Here is a 24,581-nt window from a genome sequence, read left to right as displayed (position 1 = left end):
TGAGGTGCTTTTGTTAGGTACAATAGAGTCTGTTCCTTTTCTCGCATGTGGCGCCCAAGGCAATTCAGTCAACACCAAATGGAGTAATATGTTAAAATGGGGGAAAACTGAAAAAGGAATTATGTGTTTATAACCATATTCAAAGCAGACACGGCCTAAGAAAACAACCGTATCTCGGATTCGGCTGCATTGCTTCGGAGTGACACACAGAGGAATACATTTATATCCGCGAAGCCCACGGTGCGATCAAAATATCCGCCCATTACTATGTAAATTAGTGCATATCACACCCATACAGTACAGCGAGCAGCACACATGAGGAGACTTTCAAACCGCAAGTAGCGTCTTTTAGCTTTGAACAGCAGTTAGCATGTGTCTGCGGCTAATTGCTACTGTACTGTTATCGGCGGCTCTTTGTAGCGCCGGATCCCCGGCAGCCGTATCGCCAAACAGAGACGCCAGACAGCCACTCGATTAGAAATTCAAAAAGCTCCCTTGGATGTGCCAATCAAAATTTGTCTGTTGCCGTGGCAACGGGGGGATGCACACTCCCAGCCGGCGGAGGGTCCCGGGCAGAAGAGGAGGTTGATTAAAGTGAAAGGCCCGCGCCGACCTTCCGGCGCTCCGCTGTGAGGCAACAGCGGCGCCGCTAATGCGGCTCTCTGTTCTGTCACAAAGGCGCTGGAGGTGTGAAATCTGCTTTGGCACAGCATTGTGACTGGAATATGGGGCGTTTAATAATTTCAACTCATTTTCTAATAGGTTACAAACCTCTTTTTTTTTCCCCTTAACATTGTTTCCAAACATACTTCAACCAGAGAATACCTGCTGACATTTTGGTAACTGTGGAAGCTTTTATCAAAACTTTCAACACTCACACACAAGATTATTTACAGGTTAAAATCAAAGTGCTTCACTCTGAAATGGAAACCTTAATATGTAGAAGTTATATGTACCGGTACGTGGAGTTGCTCATATTTCCACATGAGGACCCAGACAATGATCATAAAAGGGAAGACACAATAATCCAGAACGCAGATTTCTATAATTGTGTGCATTTATCACTGTTGAGAGACACAAAATCTGTTCTCATAATCATATTATGAAAGCCTGTTTCTTCTACGGGGACAAAAGGCAAATCCCACAGGGGGAAAAAAAATCTGAATTTTAGAATAAAACTTCTTTTAATGTTCTGCTACAGTCAGGGTTGGATAGAGTTTAACGTTTGTAGTAGTGAAAATAGTTCACCGGTGGATAATTTCACTTCAGGAGCTACCTACAGACTCATTTGATCTCAGACGGGTCATGAAACAACCTATACACGCTGACGGTACAGTAATGTCACAGTGCAACCAGCTGGAGACGATCTGTGAATGGCTGGTACTTCCATTGAAAAATTGCGATTAAAGTCCTTTTTTTTTCCTTGTAATTTTCACAAATTGCAAAGTCATCATGGGAGCCAGACGATACAGTCCATCAGGTCAGCGCCGCCTGGCCTGCAGGCGGCAAGTTTGACAGGCTCGGAACTACGATCAGTCTACGAAGTGTCCACAGCAGCTAATAGAGACACAGTGTGTATGTGTGTGTGTGTGTGTGTGTGTGTGTGTGTGTGCTTGTTTTATAGCCAGGAGACATGAATGTGCAAAAACAACGGTACTTTTTCTTCGAATGGTTCGAGTGAAGTGACGATAACCTTCTATAAAAGCTTCATGGCAATACTTAAACTTTTTGCCTCATACAGAGAGTTAACAGTGCGGGACGGAAACAGACTGAGCAGTCTGGCGAAGACGGTCAGTACGACCACAGCAATAAATCAACTTTATTTTACTGATCTGTGCAGTAAAAAGTGATGATCCTTTGTTCAATGGATTGGCTGGTTTTCTTACTGATACTGACATTTTGTCCAATCTTCTTGGCTGTGTTGTGCTGTTGAGGGAACTACATTCTAATGGTAATCTTTTGTTTTCAGCTTGGTTTTTTCTACCCTCAGTGGCTTCTTTGGTCTGTAAATGTACTCACCTGTTGAAGCTTTTAAAGATTCTGCTGTCAGTCACTCTTAATATCAGTCGAAGTTTTCATCTATTGGAAATTCTCTACATTACGATCTGTCAAAGAAGACAATCTAAGGTGCAAATAAATAACAAAAAAAAAACTCAACAGATTTAGCTCAATACAACGCAGCAGTGAGTTTGAATAAAACTAAACACAGTGATTTCAGAAATGGGATGGAATGGGATTCTGCAGTGTGCATGTAGAACATGACTAACATGCAATCTGTGGTGTGCAGTGCTGCAGTTTGATCGAATCGGAATCGGATCGGCAACCTCCCGAACAGCTTTCTTCAGCGTGCAACAGTGATCGTTCAAGGGGAAAAAAAAAAAAAAAAAAAAAAGCAAAGCAAATCATCAAATTAACGCCTTTAACATCCTCTACATCTCTTTGCTGTTGAGTTACTTTATTGAAAACAAAAACAAACAATGGAAGCTCGTGCAAATAACAGGGTAACTACAGTAAATTAAAGTAAAGAGAAACTCTGGCGTTTCGTTTGCAGCTCCCTGTTTTTTGCGATGGGACTCCATCCAGACACGTCTTTAGGCAGAATAATCACAGAAGATAAATGGACTGGAAAACTGAGGGATGGCTGAATAATGTAAATAAATATTTGACCACAGACTGACAATATATCAGCAAGATAAATGCCTTATCGGAACTTGGCAACCGAGCACTGTGACACTGAGCCCAGCGAAAAACACACACAGAGGAAAACAGGGCAGGAAATAGAAAGGGCCAGAAATAAAATGACAATGAAGCCATGTACAGATACACAAGCCAGGGGGGTGTATGTATAAGATCCTGTCTTTATATTACTCACTGTTTTTATTTCACGTTTTCCCTCTATATGTGAAAAAAACGTAGTGCTTCGGTGAACCTACCGAGACCTTTGGGGGTGATGCCGCTGCACTCCAAGGGGTTGATGGCCCAGTAGTAGTACTTGAGGGTGTGCATCAGCTGCAGGACGGTGCCGACGCGGCGGATGGTGGTGTAGATGGTGGCGGTGCCGATGAATTCTGACGACAGGTACGTGTAGAGGGAGAGCTGCACCTGCACACACAGAAAAGGAATTTATTTCATACAGAAGTCATAAAGGGGATGCAACGCGCGCACACGGCAGTTGACAGACAACTGACTGGGAGGAAAGAAATCCTCGGCGTGTTTTTTAAACTACACACACTTTAATTGTGCAGAGACAGCCCCGGGAGAAAAGTGCAGAGAGTCGAAAGCGCCAGTGTTTTCCGCTTTGTGTTGTATTTTGATGTTTCTGCGCCTGAAGCCATCGTGGCTCGTCTGAGGAGCCCCTTCCTGGTGCTGACATTTCGGAGGGGTGCTCTCCAAACCGCTCATTGGCTCTCTCCCTCCCTCTGCTCCCCTTTTCCCTCCGCTAATATCCATCTAACCAGTCTCTGCCATTACCCGCACGCAGACTCAAGTCCGCTCGCAAATCTCTGGGTTCATTACGGTGACCGCGACGCTGACGGCCGGCCCTAATGAGGTGGCTCGCTTTAAGAGGATGAAATTAGCGGAGCGGCGCGGCCTGACCACGCCACATCGCAGCTCATCTAGAACCGCTCCAGAGTCCACGACTCGAACGGCCTCCATTACAGCGCGTTTCACACACTGAGCTGTTTATCTGCTGCCGTTTACCAGCTCACTGGAACCAAAAACACAAGTCTCTTGACTGGGAGAAAACCGTTCGGGTTCCTCCACATTTCCCTCTGAAGGTATTACGTTTACCAGGTATTATGTTTACTAGAAAAGTGAAAAAAACTTCATCTTGCATATGACTGAGGATACTTTTTGCCGTTACTGAAGGTAAAATTATATCAAGAAAAGTGAGAATATAATGAAGCTCGGAGGGTGAAAAACGGCGCAGGAGAAGTGAGATTAAAGGATTAAAAGATTTCTTAGAGTTGCTGCTTAGAGGATTTATTATGCTCGCCTTGTTCCCGTTCAAACACTGCTCAATTGTGATCATGTTTGCAGGCACCGAGTGTCATTTTCTACATTGTGACCCAATTGAAGGGAAATTGGCGATCACAAAGTCCAGCGGCGACAACTTGGATTGATTTATTTACGCGCCGTTAGATGTGGGCTGGAACGGGCTGCATATTTTCCCCGAGAAGCATCGACCACTCGCTCGCGTCCCCCGCCCCCCGGCACGCTTCCCTCCGGAGCCGAGCGACTCCAGCCAATCGCCTCTCGGGGTCAGAGGGGAGAAGACAGAAAGTCAGTCCGTTCTGAAATCATGGAGGCAGCCGCTGACTGGCCCCACGGGAATGTCAGAAAGGCTCACGTCTGCTTTGAAAGAGAGAGGGAGAAAAGAGGAACAACACGTCTCTCCCTCCTCCTGGAGTCGTTTCAAATGTCACATATTCTCTTTGTATCCCTCGCTCGCATGTTGTGTCCTTTTCCTGCGTGATGTACCAGTTCCTCCAACCTCATTTATTATATTATTGTAAAGGGTAATGGCCACTGAGACGTCAGTCCCGCCTCACTCCTTGTTTTATGTTCCTTGCGTTGTCGATTTTCCCTGAAATTTGACAAGCGCTCCCGGACACGACCGTCGGAAAAAAACCACCTCGGGTGTTACAGCCCCATTACTTAACTTATCAGCCCCTCCTCGGTTTTTGTTTTTTTTTTTTTTTTTTTTTTTGTCAGATTTGCAGCAAGGTCACCCAAACCACTCGCGCCTTTTCGGGAGGCGTACGAAAATAAACAGACCTTGGCGGGGGTGTGGATCCAGATGGCTGCGTTGAAAAGGACATGGTCGCAGAGCTGTTTGAGGAGCGGCGCTCCGTGAGGTAAACCGTCCAGGTACTTGGCGAAGGACAGGAACTGCTCAAGCACCGCCCTGGTGATGTGGACTCGAGATGACTGGAGAAAGAACCGCAAAAGAAAAAACACAGTGATCCCATGAAGCTGTGAAGGGACGTGTCTTTAGTGTGACTGTGCAGAAAGACTGGTTAGTAAAAAGAAAAAAACCTGACATTTTATTTTATTTTTTTTTAAAATTTAAATTCAGGATAATAGTGGGATTTCTTTAATCTATAATTGCATGTTGGCATTGTTTGGATAATAAGTGACACAGAGGACAAAACTTTCTAAACACAAAAAAAGAAAACCAAACAAAAACTACATTCATGTGCGTTCTATACAATTTAGCGAACATAGTCATTAAAGTAGTGGACAGCATGCTTGTTTCACAGCCAGGCGGACCCTGGTTTGAGTCTGGGTTGAGCTTAAATAGGCTGATCTAGTCTCACACAGATGTTTATATGGTTAAATTCAAAAGCTGATGCAGCTTCACGGTGAATGCATGCAGCTATACGTGGCTATATTAGACCACCTGCTGTGTAATGGTCTTTGTTGAGTAACATTTAAAAGGTTTATTAATTAAATAATTGACACCGGGAGACAAGCGTAAAGCTACAAAATGTTAACAAACTTTTTTTTTTCCACTTCTTTTGTTTCATTGCATATTTATGTCCTCTTCCTTACAGCAGCTACACGAAACAAGACTAACAGCCGTAATTACCTTTCAGTTGATAATTGAGTTTTCAAATCTCATGAACCTAACAAAGTAACGATAATCCTATTATCCCGGTAAGTCCTCCTGTTGTGAAGGATACTCGATGTTTAGTTTTGTTAAGAAGCGTGCCAGAGAGACAAGAGCGACTCAACTGGATGAATACTTTCTGAAGGACATGTTGTGAATTGTAGAGCTGGGAAAACTGAAGATTGTTCACAAAAGCACAAGAAAATGAGAAGAGTAACAAAAATAAAGCTACTGTAGACTATTGAAATGTTGTTAAACTACAAAAATCAATATTAGAACAGCATTTAGGGTACTTGGAAATAAAATACAATGATAGTTTTGCAATTCACATTAGAGTGATTGGAGCGGTCCTATAGATGAGACATGTACGTCCTGGCCTTGCCTAGAAAAATATCCATCAGTATATTGCAATATATTAAAGTAACTCAGGAGAAAAAATGAGGCTCCGCTTCACTGTGGAGGTTCTTGTACTGACCTTCTCCAGCAGGTATCCAATCACCAGGAACCCTTTTCCTCCCAACATCTGTTCCTGCATGGCCACGGAGCTTTTCAGCAGCTCCACCAGGAAAGCCAGCAGGGTCGCACTGCAACATACACATTTGCCGCACACTCCTGTCAATAACGCTGCACAGAAATCATCGACCGACTCCGACATGCGTCGTGTAGCGCTACATGAGTACAAGCTCAGAGAAAATGAACACCTTGTCTCCTTCAGCCGCACTCTTAATACCCACAATCACCTTCTCCATCATCCGATTTCAATAAGCTGCTTCATTTTTTTTTTAATCGTTATCTTCCCGATTATCTCCCTATTTGATAAATAATCTGTCTGCAGCTAAAATGACGAGGAGATGCTGCCTGACATATAACTGCATTACGGCTCATGTGACGGCTGGTATCGGGCAGATCTTGGTTGGGGTGAGAGGAGCACAGGAACAGTGACTTTCTCAACATGGTTCGCTTCAGGGGGAAAAAAACATGGTTTGTTTCATGGTCTCTGCCAGGATCAGAAGCAGCAGGTGTTGGATATTAAATAAAGCATACATTTCCTGATGCTGCAGCCCGTCTCCTGTGCTAAAAACCATTTATTCTGTCGGTGGCGTCGCCCGTCCGGCACCTGTGGAGATTTCATTCACTGCTCACCAGACTGTGGTGTCCACGCTGCTGTCGTTGAGTTGTTTGTAGTCCAGCTGAGCGAAGAGCGGGAACAGGACCTGGATGCCTCCTATAGAATGAATGGCACTGTGGATGGAGTGGGTGACGATGGCCTTCACATCCTGCGGATTGGAAATAGACAGTTACCGCCGACCGAGAATATCAGACTCGTAAAATCACACACGAACACTGCTATTATAAACAGCTCTCATATGCAGACTTAGAGCATACTAAATGCCTACACTGCTAAAATACAATGTGACGCACTTTCTGCCTTCATAATTGTAAATTGCAGGGATTTCTCCCTGAACCGTTGTTGCGTTTTTCCTTCGCCGAGCAAAATGAAGAAATTCCTCGAAATCGAGATAAGACGCAGAAAAAAAGAGCCACCACTAACAAAACCCAGCCCCATCATTCTGGAGTGAAGGACACTCAGAGTCAGAAACATATTTACTTCAGCACAACAAGCCATATCCTCTGAACACTAACAGACGGGAGCCCCAGAAAAAAAAGTAGTAAATAAAAAACTGTGAGGTTCATGACACTGGTGTTTCAATAGGGAGCTGCAGTCGCTGTCTTTTATTGAGTGCATTGTGTGTGAATAACAACTCCGGGATCTTTTTATGGCAAATTCCATGTCTGCAGCAACTCTCGGTGCTGAATAATGCTGATTTTTCTTAACTGCCATACGGACGAGTGTGACTCAGCCCGTCACAAAGCGGCTTGATAATCAAACTGAGCTGTCATTTCAGAACGCGCTTCAATCATTCGTTTACCCGTCGCCGGGCGAATCGAAGAGACGCGGGAGGAGACGCAGAGGCCCGGAGCCGCTCCAGCGGTTCAGCTCAAACTCACCTGTAGCATGAGCGCGTGCGGCGAGTGGACGAAGATGGACGGGTTTTCCCTCGGCGACGACTCCAGGCAGAGCTGCGCGTCCGTCGCCTTGGCGTTGTAGGTGAAGGAGATGGAGCTGGCCAGCTTGCCGTCGTACAGCACTTGCTTGTGGTGCTCCGCCAGGTGGATGTCGCTCTCCGACTTGAACTTGAAGGTGCTCTGCGGGGGACAGGAGATGAGGGAAGTCAGAGGTCGGCGCGGGGGAGAAGCTTGGGTTCGGGAGGGAGGAACGACACCAGAGAGGCGTGATCGTTGTGTCGGGGCGCACGAGCTCAGCGCCCAAAATGGAGACTCCCTAATTACAGTACGAGCTGTGTGTAAACAACACGGCATCAGCTTAATGAACACGGTGCTAACACAGGCACTAATTCAATTAGGCAAGAATAAGAGATGGAGAGTGTGGGGGGGGGGGGGGCTGTGGGACACAGGAGCTCCAGATCCAAATTCATCTCTTTGTCTTTTTGGGCTGCACAGTGGCTTCGGAAACATTTCTGTGCAGAGCCTGAATATTCCTGCAGTGCGTGCATGGACGTTCTCTGGGCGTACAGATTAACCAGTGTCGCTAAAGGTGTGAGCGTGTGTGTTTGTCTGTCTCTCTGCATCTGCGGTGTGGTGGACGGCTGTACCCTGCCTTCACACACGGTTAGGATCAACTCCAGCCCCACACCGGACCGGATTGGATAATGCAGCATAAAAGATGAATGGATGGATATTCATTCGTCTTGTCCTGCATAAATTTCAAGTTTTTATTTTCTTCTTTATGAAAACATGTTCAAAATGCCTTCAGACTTTAAGTGCCAAAAAACACAAAGAACAAAGACTGCCTTGTTTCTTTACTTGTCACTGAATAAAGGGCAAAAACGCATATTTCTTGCTCTATGTTTGCCTTTACAAGTCAGTGGGTGCATGTATCCCGCAGCAGTGCGTCTCCACATGTGAAGCAGACCGACTGCAGGCCGGCAGCTGTCTCTGCAACCATCTGCAGCAGTTTGCCAGGCGGGGGTCGCTCGTTCCTTTAAGCAGCAGAGTCCCCAGGTGCCTTGTTCAGCCTAACTGCACAGGAAAGCCCCGGGCTCCGCACAGACCTGCAGGCCTATCCTCCTGGAAAACCTTTCATCTGCAGTCTCCAGTCAAAAAAGAGACGCCCTGAGCAGTTTTAACCATGCAGCACAAAATGTAACATCCTTATCTCCATCCAAGGGCTGAATATAAATGTAGTCTTTATCCTTAAGATTCTCTGTCCTTTCAATTATCAGATTCACAAAAGCTTACTAGTAACAGATTACCAGGAGGATCCTACAGTGGTGGCTCATTTGCATCTGAAGTCACCTTGGCTGAACACCCACGTATGCACTCTCGACTCAATAGATTATTTGCAAGAGTAATTACTGGTAATTACAGCACGTCTATATTCATATTTTCTAACTTTAGAAGCGATTGCTTTGATGAAATATAGAAGCCGAAGACCGGGTTTTTAAAAGCCTCTGTGTTAAACAGCATGATGAAAAGCTTGTACACTAAAAGTAACCTACAAATTCTGCAGCCATGCACAAGAATAATCAATCACAAACATGGATAAATGGCTCTCTTTTTTATCCTGAAGGTTAGTGGGTTCTCTGAAAGAGGGGGGGGAAAAAAACCCTACCGAACAGCCTGAATGTAAAATTAATACACTTATTAGGATGCACATTTTTTTGCTGCGTCAGCCCATTCATTATGCAGCACTTATGACATGTGTGCATATGTATTGATGTAAAGCAGCGTTAAATGGGTCCTGCGGAACACTGAAAATATAAAAGAGCTTTGCTGACTCTTTAAAGCATTAAGTTCTGCACAGAAGCAACTAACAGGTAGCAGGAGAAGCATTCAAAAATACAGGAATGTACCTTTTTTTTTTTTTTTTTTCTTAATTCCCCGCCACACGGAAACTCTGTACACAGCTGTACTTTAAGACACGTGTGTCGCTCACACAGAGGACTGAGAGCGGGAGCTCACGCCTGTCTCCCACCTGACAGCGACAGATACGACACTGGCCTGCAGTGATAACAGCACGCACACGTCTAATCCATTCAGCTCAGCCCGCATCTCCCCGCATCTCCAGACACTTTGCTGAATAAAGGCCAACCCTCCCAGATGGGGAATTTCAGCACAGGACGGCAACGTTGTCAAACTTATTTCAGTCGTTCTCAAGGCTATTTAAATGAAGGAGTGCGTCCAGAAACTGAAAATCAAAACCTCACAGGGCAAGAAGAAGTTTGAAATCCTTGAGTTTAGGAGAAATACTTTAAATATGTACTCGAATTAAACCTACAACTACAGTAAAATTATGAATAAATATTGTTAAAGCTAACAAATTAACTCATTTGCACGCGTAAAACACAGAGGGTATAAACAATACAGGTTTGCATGGTTCATTAGGCATTCTGCAGTCAGACTGTTGGCAGAGCAGCGAGGACATCTGGACCTCAGAAGAGGAGTGCGACCGGCGACACGCTCAACACGTGAGTGGTCGGCCACACGAGGAGCGGGCACATTAACACACCCGGGAGAGACGGAACAAACGTCGACCTTTCATTAGACCAGAGTCCACAGGAAAAGAGGAAAAAAAAAAAAAAAAGTTTCAGTTCCATCTTCTGCCGTCATTAAGGAGGCGAGGAAGCGCTGGACTGCAGACACTCAGTACACAGTATGTCGGCCATCATGTGCCGTGTCGAGCGAAAGAAGCGCGGGCGCCCTCGCTGCGCCGAAGGCTTGCTTAGCAGAGCGGGGAGAGTGTCTGTCCGCCTCGTGCTCCTCATTACAAAACGGCGGTGGCGGCGGCGGCTTGGATGCAGCTGCACACAGAACGCACGGACGCCGCTCTCCTGATTAGGCGGCGAACACAAGCGCTCATCACACACACATTGTCGTCAGTGCGAATCGCGGGGACGAGAGCCTCTCATATTCGAGCTCAGACAGGAAGCTGTGTCACAAACTGAGTCCCCACTGGCGTCCTCCTTCAGCCGACCGAAAAACCCACGCACTCATCATTACAACACCAGCACCGGGGCCCGCGGCTTTGAAACAACTGAGCCGTTTAATGGTCTCTTCTGGGCATCTGAGGAGCCCGTTCTGCGCCACGCAGAGAGGCAATCATCTGACTGATCTGCCTGAGGAAACTGCGAGCTGTGACAGCGAGGGAAAAATCAGTATTCACAGCAGCGGAGACGCGGCAGACCCCCGAGCATGCGGTTATTAGGAGGTACGTCCATGAAGCGCTTTGTGTCATGTCACGCGGGCGAGGGTGGATCATGACGGAGGAGCGAGAGGTGCGAAGTTCACATGTATGATCAGGCGCTCATAAATGAGACGAGGCGCCGCCTCGTGCGTTCTGAATGTTCAATGCGTTCCTCCAGCGGCGCCGCGCTGACAGCATCTCGCCGGATGGAAGTTAATTTCCGATTCTGCATAGGCCCTTCCCGAGTAGCCACCGAAATACCAGCAGCTGTTCGCACATCAGCAACCCGCTATATTCCCGCAATCTCACGGCACTGAAATCTTGACAGCTTTGGACACCTTCATAAACAAGCTGGAAGTGGCCTGGAGCGGCCAAGTCTGCCAAAACAAGAGGCAGACAGCTGGCAAGGTGTCGCGACATCTCGGCTGTCACCCCCGGCCACGCCGACAGGCAGGCACGCCGATTTCTAAAGCTATCAGTGTTCAACACTCAACATTACGAAGCCTCATTTGAATAATTTTTATTACCACAGGAACGCAGAGTTCTGTCCCAGCACTCGAGGTGAACACGCAAACTCCAACTCCTTCCCACTTTCTGCTTCTTAACTTTCCAGTTTCTGTCTTTGAACTTCAGAAAGCGGCTTCTTTTGTTTGCCACGAGGCATTTCGGCGCCCTCCAGAGATCCAAAGTTTCTTTGTGGGGATTTGAATCTAAGTGGCCAGAACTGCAACAAAAGCTCCTCAGCCGGTGTCTCTAAACTACGTCAGGTTGTGATCCGCGGCCACAGCAGCGACTCCTTCTGTAAATAATAACCGAGAACTGGAAGAGTGAAAGCAACACGATCAATCAAGCTGAAATACTACTGCACCTTTTCAGATATGTCACCGAAAACAACTTCACTGTTTACAGCTTCGCCTCGGACAATAAAATGTCTTGCTTTGACATTATAGAGGTGATTTTTTTATTTCACATTTTTATTAGTGTTGCCTCCTGTGCACTAAATTAAAACCTCCACTTAAAAAAAAGAAGGAGTCTAATACATGTGATATAACACCTGGCTTTAACCATTAGTGAACTCACACTGTGACCAAATGAGCAGGAAAACAACAAGAGATGGAAGAATTATGACTCAATTAACAAAATCCAAAGGGGAATGTATTTCCATTACCTTCTTTTAAATTTGGTTAAATTAATGAACTTCTGCTGACAACTAACCAGCTGGAATAGCTAAACCAAATCCAGTTTTCGACACAACAAATCTGCTTTCTGATGGTGATGACTGAAAGCTGTTAAAATTGCATTCAGGGTTATCAAAGTGCAGCTGTAAAAATCTGTTGGAATGAACTCCCTGAACTTAAAGGGGAGCCTACTTTTCTCTGACATACAACAGAGACCTCATGCTCCGGCCTAATACATCACAAAAAAAAAAACATTATAAATAATAAATGACAACAAAAACCTGAAAAAGCTACTACACTGTCAGCAATGTGCTGGGTATTTTTACAATGGGGTTTTCTGCTTATAGCCACCTATCTGAATGGGAGGGAACATCCATGGGAGAGACTGACAGCCAGGGACAATGACACAGCAGTTTCCAGGCTATCAGAGAGATAAACAACACACTAAAGCACAGAAAAGCCTGCAGTCATGAGGGAGAAAAGGCAGTATGAGAGTAGAGTCTTACCTTGTATCCTGGGCCGAGTTGGTGAATAGCAAAGATCTGAGCCGGGTTAAGAGCTTCACTGAAAACATAAATAGCTCCGAGCTGACCACAAAACACTCTGTTAGCGTCTGCCGTCTCCGACGAACCGAGGAAACACTTGTCATAGCTCTGGAAAAGAAGAGGCAGAAAACGGAACATCAAAAATGCTCTGAGCTTCGATCCAAAATAGCTTTGCGAGTCCGCGGAGGTGATGTGATTCACCAAAATAAAACTGTGATCATTTTAATTTTTATTCAACTTACTTCTATCAACCTAATTGCAGTCTTTTCAGTGGTATACTGGTTAGACCTCATGTCATTTTATTTTTTTTCCTAGTCAAGGCTTAGTTATGAATACACGGGTATTCACCAAGTCTGGTGACTTTAAGTTGCTCCAGGTTTATCTGGGCTCCAGTGATATTTGTGGATTTACATAAAAACTAGCTAAGAGGATGAATTCCAACTTGCCATTTGATTGACATTTTCAGATGTCCACAGAGAGAACACCTCTAGATCTTAATCTAACTAAATAAATATTAGACTGGAAAACTGCATTTTTAATTTTTCTCAGAGAAAAAAAAGTGAACATTTTGATTTTCAAACTGTGAGACATCTAAAGAGTTGATAAATGTTTAATTTTGAAGCTTTGGTCATGAGTTCACCCCATTTTACCGGGATGAACATGTCGTCTGGGAAACACAGGCCTCTGATAGGTGCTGGTTTCTAAAGACTCCGTGCTTCTGGTCCACTCGCCTTTCATCAACCGCATCCCACTGACACCTCATATCACAATGAGATCTTCACTCCCCTCTTTGAGAAATGATGACACACGTTTTATCCCCAGCCAGCTGAACAAAACAAATCCTGATACCATCAACTTTAGAGGACTCATTACTTCGCTTCTTTCCAAGTCCTCTTACGAGCGGCCTGAACTGTAAAGCATTTAAGGGTAATTTCTTCCAAGGAGTAAAGAAACCAGCCCTGGGTGAATACAGCAGTGTCGAAAGCAAGGAGAAGGAGTGTAATGAAGGTTGCGTCGCCGCCGAGAGGTCAGACCACCTGTCCTCCGCTAAATGGAAAAGTTGGGAGTTGGAGTGTGAGCGAGCGGAGCTGGAAGCTGGCCCAAGGGCGACTCTGCTGCTGCTGCAGCTGACAAACGCAGAGGGCAAACCTCATAAGTCTGCAAATATCACAGCAGGAGGGAAGTGAGAAAGTGAAGCCCAAACAATACAAGATTCTTCAAACTGATCCAGAATCCCTTTTTAGAATAAATACTATCAAGCATATATTTCTGCACAATCAATGAGTGAGTTTGTTTAGACCCGAAGGAAATGACTGAAGCCAGCTGCCGTGCACTCACGTCATTGGTGTTGACGTGCCAGGCCATATCGCCGTAGGACACCAGTTGACCGTTGACATAGCAGCGGATCTCCGAGTTCCTCCAGCGGTTGTAGATGTGGACGATGCTGATCATGTACCACTGGAAGAAGAGAGGACACACTCAGACACGCATCAAAAAGTGGCAGACAGAATAAGCTCCGTCTCGGCCTTGCAGCGATCGATGCTTCTTAAAGGCATGATATCTCAAAAACTGAATAAAGCAAGGTCGCTAACTCACACAGCTCCAGCCACACAAAGGCGCACAATCGACTGTAAATTCACTTTCTCGCCGTGTTTCTGCTGTGATCCATACACAGTGAAAAGATTTCAGACGCTCCGGGCCCGGAGCGGATAATACGATCTGCTTGTGGCGCTACAGTGTCCATTCATCTCAATCTATTTCTGTTCCACCAATGTGTGTTTTAATTAAACATTATTAGTTTTGCTCACCACTTAATGCTTTTTGATCATAATATCTACTCTCAAGACATCTTCCAGTTGAATTATTTCTGAAACGATCGCATGATATTTTTATTTTACCACTCGTTTTATAAACAGTGCTCGGTTCAAATTTTCATATTTTTTTATTTAAGTTGTTTTTTCTGAGCGTAGAGTTGTTTCCTCGTCCGCCTCAAACTATCACATACGGTTATTATTTTTTTTTTTTATTCTGTATATTGACTGTTTGGCCGGTGGCCAAATGCATCACATTTACTTAACTAAAAGGGAAACAAACCTGTTAAAGAAGCCTGTGGTGAGCAAAATGTGTTATTGGCATCTGCGAACTTGTCATTTAATAATCATAAACTACTGGAGGAAACTGACAGGAGCGTCCGGCTCAGTGATGATTCATATTAGACTTCTTTTTTTTTTTTTTAAAGTCTGCAACACTATGATTGAATTATGGCATTATTCTCCTTATTAATGTCAATTCTGAGCATATTCCCTCTGACAACCTCACTTAATGGCTCGCTGGAAAGCTTTATGAGCATTAGGTAACCTCGATAATTACACTGCTGAACTCGTTCAGGGGCTTTTTCTTCTACCTTTTGCTCACTTGAAAATTGCGTAGCAGAAGCTGCGTGTGTGTGTGTGTGTGTGTGTGTGTGTATGTGGGGGACGGTGCACATTTGATTAGAAAACATCCTTCTTGGTGACAATACAAGAAGCTTCCCTGGGGATGCGTGGCAGGGAGAAAGGAAGAGCAGCAGGAAATGATGAAAGGATTCTATCTTGTTGTGCGCGGACGGCGAGAGCGCGCGCAATATTTCACGTGCGCGTGAGCACTCCCTCTTACGCACATTAGCACATGCATAGGTAGACAAAACGCGGGGAGACACGGTGGCTTATAAATTGATCAAATGAAACCACTGGGAACTTTGTTAGGTTGAGCGGGGATTCTACTGGGTCAGCACATCCTGCAGAAGACCATCTCATCAGGCGGATGTGTGGATGTTTGTGTGTGTGTGTGTGTGTGTGTGTGTGTGTGTGTGTGTGGTGTGTGTGTGTGGTGTGACAGCAGCGTAATGCTGACAGCGCGGTAAAGGGGCAGCGTTCGGGTCTTAATTGACAGACCTTATCTAAACTCATCCACATTTGCAAAAGAACGTTAGAGGAGAGGAAAGCAGAAACGCGCTCCCCGAAACGCCGCCTCGCACGCCACCTGCCACGGGATTCCGCTCGGCGCGCTCTCTTACCTTGCGGGGCTGGAAATCATATTTCACGCAGTGCTGAAATCCTTTTCCTTTCGACTTCAACGATGTCACGATGAGACAGTTTCCCACGAAGTGAGCGGAGTAACCGATTCCTTTACTGGTGCGAAAACTGCAGAGGGAACGACAAAGAGTTCCAAAGTTTATCAGCTGAACATCTGAGCTTGAAAATGTCAATTTATTCCTGAAGAGGAGTGGGGAGCGGAAACATGCAGCATTTATGTTTAAATGACTGTTTTGCTCCCGTTTTACATGCGATTCAGTGGAATTGGAAGCAAGCGTATCCTGTAGAAATGCACCAAAAAAAAAAAAAAAAAAAATCAAAACGCAAGCAGAGCACTTTTTACACCCACGTATCGCATTATTTAAGCAAGAACCAGTGGTAAAAAGCAGGATTTTAAAGTGCTTTCTTCGCTGCAGCAGCAGGGGTCCCACATCACAGGTTTCTGGAGAAACATCACTAATCTCATTCCCTCCGTTATATCTCTCTACCCGCCACGTAAAGCCAGCCTACTCTCACAACTCGGCTCCTCCACGAAACAACAACAAGCATTTCACTTCGGAAATATTCGCAGAAGGATCACACACACACACACACACACACACACACACACACACACGCACGGCGGAGCCAGGAAGGAGACAGAAATCCCTCTGGAGTGAATCCCTGGTACATATTAGGCGTGCGTGCGGAGCGTTATCGTGGCGGCGGCGCAGCTGTGGAGGCCGGTATCAGACGGGCAGCTGGAGTAGCGGCTAAATCTGGGGGAGGACGATAAGACCCGGGCCAAAGGAGAGGAGGACGCCCTCCCACCCTCGCACCTTACTTACCATGACAACCTGACAAACCGTTACTAAGGAAACAAGATTACATCTCAACACTTTTCATGATTAGAGCTAATCTCTGCGATGATATCAGGAGGATTTATGGATGCTTGTCGCCCTTTCTGCACACGGCGAGCTACCTGATTCCCCCGGTGAAATCTTCCCGTTGATAATGAATCAGAGTTCGATTCCGTGATAGAGAGGTAGGGCGTGTGTGTGTGTGTGTGTGTGTGTGTGTGTGTGTGTGTTGGGAGGGGGCCTCAGCATCGCGGAGCGAAGAGGTGGAGGAGGAGAGAAGCCAAGCGGCGGCATAAAGGAGTTCAATTAAATAAAAGGTCAGAGTTAATGAAGCAACGTAGTGGCTAACGGCCTGCACTTACAACACTAACGGTGAGGCGAGAGAGGTCCAGGAGTGGCGCGGAACTGGAGGCATCCACCCAACGCCGCACTCCTAATGGAGTGCCTTGACATTTAAAGTTATGTCTCAAATCATTACCTGTTATCTGTTAACTTTCCTGTCTGAGTCGTTCAGTCTGATGTGTTACATGTTCGTCATCTGGGAAGCTTTGGTCAAGAAAATCCAGGCAAAAATGAAGTTAAGAGAGGGACTGTGGTCAAGCTTTAGGGAGAAGTTTTGCTGATCCTTGACAATGCATTCATTAAAAAAAGAAAAAGGCAAAAGAGATCAAAATGATCTTGATTTCTGGGCACTCAAACTTAATCGGGTCATTTTTAAGGCACATCTGTGCCAGTGTTTATTGTTTTTAATTCTCAAGATGTTGATGGCATGTCATGTTTTCCCTGGTTTTCCATTAGTTACACTTTTTCAGCCTGTCGTAGTCTAATGATCAACACCGCAGCGACTTGATGAACCCAAAGTGTCTTTCTGTCTGGTGGCATGAATACGATTGGCACGATTCTTCGCAAAAGCGTCTCTTACTATTACTATTTCCTTCTGAAAGAACATGTTTACGAATGAAGGAGTAGACAGCATCCAAGTGAGATCCACCCGCTATAATCTCATCACCAGCCTCCTTAAAACACTTCAAATATCACACAAGGTCATAATGACTTCAGCTGTCAGACTTTGTACAGAAAAAGCTGGAATTTAAAGGAATTACTTCAAAACATAAAACTGAAAAATCTAAATTGCCTCTGATTGCTGAAAAGCACAGCAGCACCGTCCTGAAAGGCCACCGTCCTGATTTTCCCAATCCTCTAAATCCTTAACTAAACATCAAGTGTACCTTTGGTGATCTGCACATAAGTATTTGTTGAATGGTCTTCATACCAAATGTTGGGAGCTTAATAAGATTTAATTGTGATTTATCCTCCAAATTGCACCATCTGTGTGCACATTACTTATTTCATACAGTTACTTTCGACATCAAGAAACGATGCGCATGAACTTACTTAACTAAGTGTAGGCTTTAATTAGCAATAGTTTTGTACATCTAAGTATGGAAACGCTGCTCTTTCTCAAAGAATACAGTCTGTGGTAATAAAGCAAGTGGTGTTTATGCCTCATTCCTCTTGATGACTCATGAAAACAACAGAAAGTAGGAAACCCAAGCCACAAACTGCAGCTCTGTGATCCAGAAGGACTGACACAAAAACCTGATTCACATCATTAATTTTTCAGATTCCTTTTCTTTAATTAAACTTCTCTGAAACCGCACCCACAAAAATGTCAATGTGACATCAGTAGGTTAATAGAACGGGTAAGAAAAAAAAAATGTAACAGCCTACTTTTTCGATTGAAGTTCAGAAAATGCACTGATTTATACAAAACCGGCACTTCCTGTAAAGCACTGCGGAATCGTGAGCGACTCACCAGTAGAGGTAGGGCTTATCTTTATCCACATTGATGTTGTTGAGAGGATCCTGTCTGAACCAAGTGTTGATGGTGAATCCATTCTGGTACGGCCATTTGGCAATTGGTGGCAACGCTATCGCCTGGAAGAGGACACACACACACACACACACACACATCAGGGTAGCTCTTGCCAATGTTTACACCAATCAATACGTCACTCAGTCAGTCATTACTTCCTTTTCACCATTCAGCTCCTTGCACTGGTGGAGTAAAGTGCCAATTAAGAAGCGCTGACTGACTGTAAACAAGAATGGCATGAAGAACTCTTTAGCAATTTCAGAGCAACGGGAATAAATTGGGACTCATTTTTGTGAATGAGGCTCAGGTGTGTCTGAGCGTGAGTGGGTGCCAGTGTGCGTGTGTGTGTGTGTGTGTGTGTGTGTGTGTGTGTGTGTGTGTGTGTGTGTGTGTGTGTGTGTGTGAGAGGAGGAAGTTGGTCAGCCTCACCGCTGCGCTGCGTCCCGGAAAGTTGAAGAAGGTGTCAGGACCGTGTCTCTGAGGCATCTGATTCAACACAGACAAGAGCTTGATCGCATGTCTCGGCTGGAGAGGAGAGGAGAGGAGAGGAGAGAGTGACCATTATCATCATGTGACAGATGCCCTCGATTCTACTCTTAAAAAAAAAAAAAAAAAAAAACCTGGTGTGACATCACATCTCTACCACGACCCCACCGGATCAATAACTCCTCAATCACTTCCACCCTCTCCCGACAACACCTCATCAATACCATGGCAACCCTTAATCGATCTGCCTCTAGAGAGGGCTGCTCGGGGAGGAGGAATGGGAAAAGACAGGGAAGTAAGAGCGCACGGATGGTTTGGCTGTAGATACTGGGAGGAGGAGGAGGAGGTAGTGAGAGATCGCTGGAGGTATGGATGAAGGGGCACACATGGACCACTGATCAGCGGCCGAAGATTGTCCGGGGGAGATCAATGAGATGTGACAGTGGATCTACTGAGACAGCCAACGGATGACAAATCACCCACAAAACGCCCCGTGAACCGGAAAAGCCCTGTGAGACCGAAAAGAAAACTACAGGGGGGGCAGTTCGGATCACAAGAAGCAATACTGTACTGCGTTCCGCCCACTCTCATCTCATTAACAGGCACTGGCACTGTAAAACCAACGTAAAGCTAGCATGAGTCAGCTAATGCAGGGACTGGCGAAGTTTAACAAAAGAGAGAGAGAAAAAAAAAAAGAGCAGCGTGTAGTTTCTCTTTAAAAAGCCCGAAGCGAACAGGTACAAGAGCTGCTCGTACTGATGCTTCAGGGAAATGTAATAATCTTACATTTTTCCAATAATCTGCACCCACTCACAATAAAGCGGAAGAAAGGCTTTTTTTGGTAGCTTGTGACAACAAAAGGTTATTCTGGCTGACTGGGAATGAGTAAACAATATTTCAATTGCAGAGATAAAAACCGTCTGACCGAGGAGAGGAAGGAGAAGAAGCCTTTCAGTGGAGAACTGAGAGCAGCTGCTGTGCGATCAGGAACGGAAAATGGTGGAGGATTTGTTCAGAGAGTCGCGTGTACACCAAACCGCACGTGAACTCCTTCACCTTCACGCTTGATCGCGCCACCCGTGGTTTTCTTTTCACCGCAAATTTATTATGCTAACAAAAATAACTCAGAAATTCAATGTTTCATCAATAAAGCCAATTACAGGGAAAGATGCTCCGAGTGTGAGCTGAATTGCCCTTGCTCTGTCATACACTCACAAATAAATGCCACAACGCAGACGCGCATACTTCCTCCATTCTTTTCTATTAGCGCAATCATCCCATTAACCGGCGTCCAGATTAACGGAACGCAAAAAAAAAAAACTCTGGCTGAACAATTAATCCAGTGAAAAATAAATAACGCCTCCATTACTGAAACTTGTACAAAAACACAAATACAACGTCTCATGCATTTAGCAGCAAAAACTTCAGTGTGAAATCAAAATCTTTTTGGTCAGCATGGACTCACCCAGATGCCGTTGTCTCCCCTCAGCATGCTGAAGAGCAGCTTCAGCTCCTTGACTGTGATGCTGTAGCTGGCCATGACTCCCAGCATGTCCACCAACAGGTCTGAGAAACACAGGGCGCAAACGGCGGCGGTGAAAAAGACAATCGGAGCGGGCCTGTGCGTGTACGTTTAGAGAGTCAGCGTTTGGAAGGCCCTCCGCTGACACTAATCTCATAAAATACGGTGAGGGCTTCAAGACAGAGGCAGTTTGTATCCTGTGTGTGTTGAACGACTTGTTATTCAGCGCTGTCAAAACTTTAGGGCAAAACACACACACCCTTAAATCCCTCGCAGACTTGTTCCGCACAGCATTCTTAATGCAGCGAACTCATGCAATTGTGTAACGTCATGTTGTGTGCAGTGGATCCCAATGCGTCAGATACATGAAGCCAAACAGACGGATGAGTCCACAATCCACTTATGATGCACACTGGACCCGTTGATTAAAGCTGATTTAGGATTACACACTGTACACACATATAATTGAGCAGGAAAAAAAATGAACAAAGGCATCAAAATGAGAACATACACTGCATCAACTTCACATGACATACAGTCACACAAATATGCAGATGGGTGACGATACAGTCAGAAAATACCACAAGGCTTAGTGGGATAATCAAGCAATCGCTGGAAATTATTTGTGCAGCTGGTTTGCTGTTTTGAGACTGTAAATAATGACTTAAGTGTTGAAAAAAATATTATTTGTTATTATAAATGTTTCTTTTGTTCAGATATAGTCTGTTAATTCTGTTATTCTGTTCCTGACTGTTTGATCACAAAAAGACATTTTATTCTTTGGGTTAATATACTTTTAGATTGTTTGACATTTCAAAGATCAAATAACCAATTGAATCCTGAAGAAAAGTATTCACAGCTTATTTGATAATAATTGTTAGTTGTAACCTTTAGAGATACAGACTTGGAGACATTTTTTTTTTAAATTAGAATTTGTTTCCAAATGTTTTAAGGGTTTGGTTTCCTAAATGTCACTTAAACCCCTCCGGAAGCCGGCCTGTAATCTATTGTGGAGGCGGGCGCAGACTTCAATCAGCAGCCTTAAACAAAAACGCATTTCATCTGGTCTTAATTTCAATAAGCAGCAGTCGGTTTAAATGTCCGTCGCTGACCTCTCCGCCGCTGCGCAGGAACTCCGGCTTAATGACTGTGAAAACTATAGATGTAATTCCCCCGGAATATTTTCATATATGAATTAAATAACGCAGCGAGCCCACGGCTCTGTCAAAATGACCTTCCTGCCTCATTGACTTTCACTTTGCGCAGCAGATCGGCAAGGATATGGCAGAGGAACCGCACGGCCTTCTCGGGGTGAGGCAATCTGCTTAGAAAGGCTCTCCTTTCCCATTAGGCCTGCTAGATATGAATAGAGTCTTCCCACAATATTTCATTAGCCGGTGCCCAGCGACAGGGAATAGAGGAGGAGCTGGAGGAGGCGCTTGGTGTGAGAGACAAAATGCAATACACAATGTCCTAGATTCAAAACCCCTAAGCTCCGTTTTTGGCACGATCAATCCATGTAGGTCATTTTAAATAGTTTTAGAAAAGTGTCGGGATCACGGTTCGGAGAGAGAGAGAGAGAGAGTCTGTGAGGAATCGGCGCCGGATTGATCCGAGCGGGCGCGTGCGCTCCGCCGCCGTGCTGAGCGCTAATAAGTCAAAGAAGTTATAAAACACATTATCCTGCGGCTGTAGGTAGGACAGAGAGGACGCGGGGTGTGTGGGGGCGGGGCGGGCGGTTCACTCCGAGGCCCGATTAAAGAGAAGTCAAGGTCGGCGCGATCGCCGAAAAGAAGGGCCCCGTGTACAGTGTGTGCTGTTTTGCAATCAAACGCATTGTACAAACAGCAGCACACACAGAAATATCCCGAGGTCATTACTCTGCTTTTGCTGCATCGGGGGGTTGTTATAGATGTCTGACTGCAGGGCAAACACTCACAAGAATGTGGAAGGTGTTTTTTAGTGAGAAAGAAGGGAATGAAAAAAAAAAAAAACAGGAAGAGGAAGAGCGCTGAACATATCTTCAGCTACTGGTTATGATCTAAAATTACCCCAAAAAGCAGCACGAGTGGAATACGACATCAATAACGCAATGTCAGATATTAACCACAAATAAAAAGCAGTGTGAGGATAAGTGATGTTTTCAGTGCGGCTTGTGGTTTTCACTCCAGTGCTGATAAAACCCCCCCTCTGAATGCAGGGCTGGGGAGAAGGGACGGGTGTGTGATTTTCACCAGGGTGAAACCACTGCCTTGGGTAAGATGAATTCAACAGCAGGAGGAAGATTTCACTTTTCTTTTTTACTATCGTGAAAAACACATTGCAGTGCTGCATGGATGGATGGATGTACAGAATGTAGATCTTTTTGTTACTACACTACGTATTTATGTTACTGTTTTTGTCAGCAACACCTTTTGTAATGAATGATTATTATGAAATATCGATCAGTTAATATAAGTTAAGTTTCCAGCAGCTCGTCACTTCTGATGTGATGAAAAGTGTGGAGGAGCTGCGGTTTCCGTCTTCTTCCCCGTCCCTCTTGGCAGCTGGTAGCTTCACTGTTAGTAGACGTTAGCCTTCCGTCTAAGCAGCTGCTAAATGGAGTGTAAACACATCCTGAAATGAACACACGCTTACCTGTGTACAGTATACAGTACAGTCTGAATGTCAGCTGTTTCTTTCAGTTGTTCGTGCTGCTGCCTTTTGTCATTGCTGTGAGTTTTGCATCTTTCAGAAAAAAAGCTTTTCTTTTTTTAAAGACTCAAAAAAAAAAAAAAAACAATTTAACAAAGCATAGAATTACACCGTGGAAAAACTGAAACGTAAAAATAAGAGCCTTCTTTATTTCCATCTCCTGCGGCAGCTTGTGTATTTTTGTGCCGAGATCACAGCGGGTTTATAAATACACATCTCACCTGCAATCATGTCGTCCACAGTGCTCATTTTGAGCAGCACCTGCTGGATGAGGCCCACCTCGGTGCTGGTCTGCAGGTTGCGCACGCTCTTGCGCAGAATGGCGGTGAACATGCTCCAGATCTCGGCCTGGCACGTCACCTCGCAGTGGGACAGCAGCTCCACCATGCAGCCGATGCTCTCCGCCTCCTGGATGATGAAGTTCATCTCCAGGTCGAACTCGCCGCCCACCAGCTGCGGGAGGGTGAGGAAGAGGAGGAGGAGGAGGAAGGAGGGGGATGATGGTGGGGGGGGGGGGGGCAGGGTAATATAAAGGTGGAGGAAGAGGAGGAGGGGGGAGTAGAAAGAGAACAAAAAGAGTGAATGATTTAGTGAAGCATTTAACCTTTCGTCTGCAAGGAGAGGTAAGTCTGGCCTCTGATGGACGCTGATTGTGGTTAGAAAAGCATTTCTTCTGCCAGGGGGGCCACACATGCTGCAACAAATAAACGTCCTTCATCTGGCAGACGCACAACCGTCGCCTCTCCGGCTCTCCCTTAATGCGAGGACAGCAGCGCTCGGCACTGTGAACTACGATCGCTCTCCAAATACAGCAGGCACAGAAATGGCCCCCGCTGCTGCCGAAGAGGCCCACAGCAGCGTGCGAGCATGTGCAGATTCAGGTCTTAGTTCCATCTGAAGAGGACGGCGTACAGCGCCAGTGTCCTGTCTCCTCACGGCCGAGCCAACGGAGCCGCTTTAGTTTTCATGTAGCGGCGCCTCACTCATGCTCCACATGAAGACAATCGTACCCACACAGTTCGTCCTCAGCATCCTGCTCCATCCAGGAAACGGTAACCATGGAAACCAGCAAGCTAAGAGTGCACCATCGAGGGTATTTAATCAGACGGAACAGGAATATGTAACAATTATCAGAAGCTAGCAAACACACTGAGAGGGATGAGAATCGTGATTTTCGTGGCCACGGTTTCTGGACAGCGAGAGAGAGAAAATACAAAACAAAAATCAAGAACAGTCAGTTTATTTTGCATTGAGATGAAAAAGAAACAAGTAGTCAACTATTGTCCACACAGTGAGGAAGGGGAAGAGCATGGCGCACATGAAATTGTGACAACAACACCTTTAATTTTTCAGCCTGAAAATAAAAGAAATAATTTGTTTTGGTTGCGGGTTTCTTCTCAGCAGAAAGTTGATTTTATAATATTATTTTTATCATCTGATCTTTTAAAATACATCTGGAGAAATAATGCTATCAGCTCTTTCTGTTG

At 45.2% G+C, this 24,581-nt stretch overlaps 1 protein-coding gene across 3 annotated transcripts in view; it reads right to left on the bottom strand.

Annotated features, from left to right (window-relative positions):
* The window catches only part of nbeaa (neurobeachin a), an 81,166-nt gene that overhangs the window by 30,568 nt on the left and 26,017 nt on the right, over positions 1-24,581 (bottom strand). For all 3 annotated transcript variants that reach the window (XM_030100830.1, XM_030100832.1, XM_030100833.1), the window contains exons 2-13: positions 23,316-23,547; positions 20,344-20,444; positions 18,822-18,917; positions 18,333-18,454; positions 15,659-15,785; positions 13,942-14,061; positions 12,565-12,711; positions 7,625-7,822; positions 6,758-6,891; positions 6,090-6,198; positions 4,780-4,932; positions 2,934-3,102 (exon numbers count right to left, since the gene is read on the bottom strand). In XM_030100830.1, coding sequence (XP_029956690.1) covers positions 2,934-3,102; positions 4,780-4,932; positions 6,090-6,198; positions 6,758-6,891; positions 7,625-7,822; positions 12,565-12,711; positions 13,942-14,061; positions 15,659-15,785; positions 18,333-18,454; positions 18,822-18,917; positions 20,344-20,444; positions 23,316-23,547 — 1,708 coding nt within the window. The remainder of the gene's footprint in view (positions 1-2,933; positions 3,103-4,779; positions 4,933-6,089; positions 6,199-6,757; positions 6,892-7,624; positions 7,823-12,564; positions 12,712-13,941; positions 14,062-15,658; positions 15,786-18,332; positions 18,455-18,821; positions 18,918-20,343; positions 20,445-23,315; positions 23,548-24,581) is intronic.

Source organism: Salarias fasciatus, chromosome 10 (genome assembly GCF_902148845.1).
Source record: "Salarias fasciatus chromosome 10, fSalaFa1.1, whole genome shotgun sequence".
Classification (NCBI taxonomy): Eukaryota; Metazoa; Chordata; class Actinopteri; order Blenniiformes; family Blenniidae; genus Salarias; species Salarias fasciatus.
The sequence above is the reverse complement of the archived record's forward strand: the minus strand, read 5'-3'. Positions and strand labels throughout refer to the sequence as shown.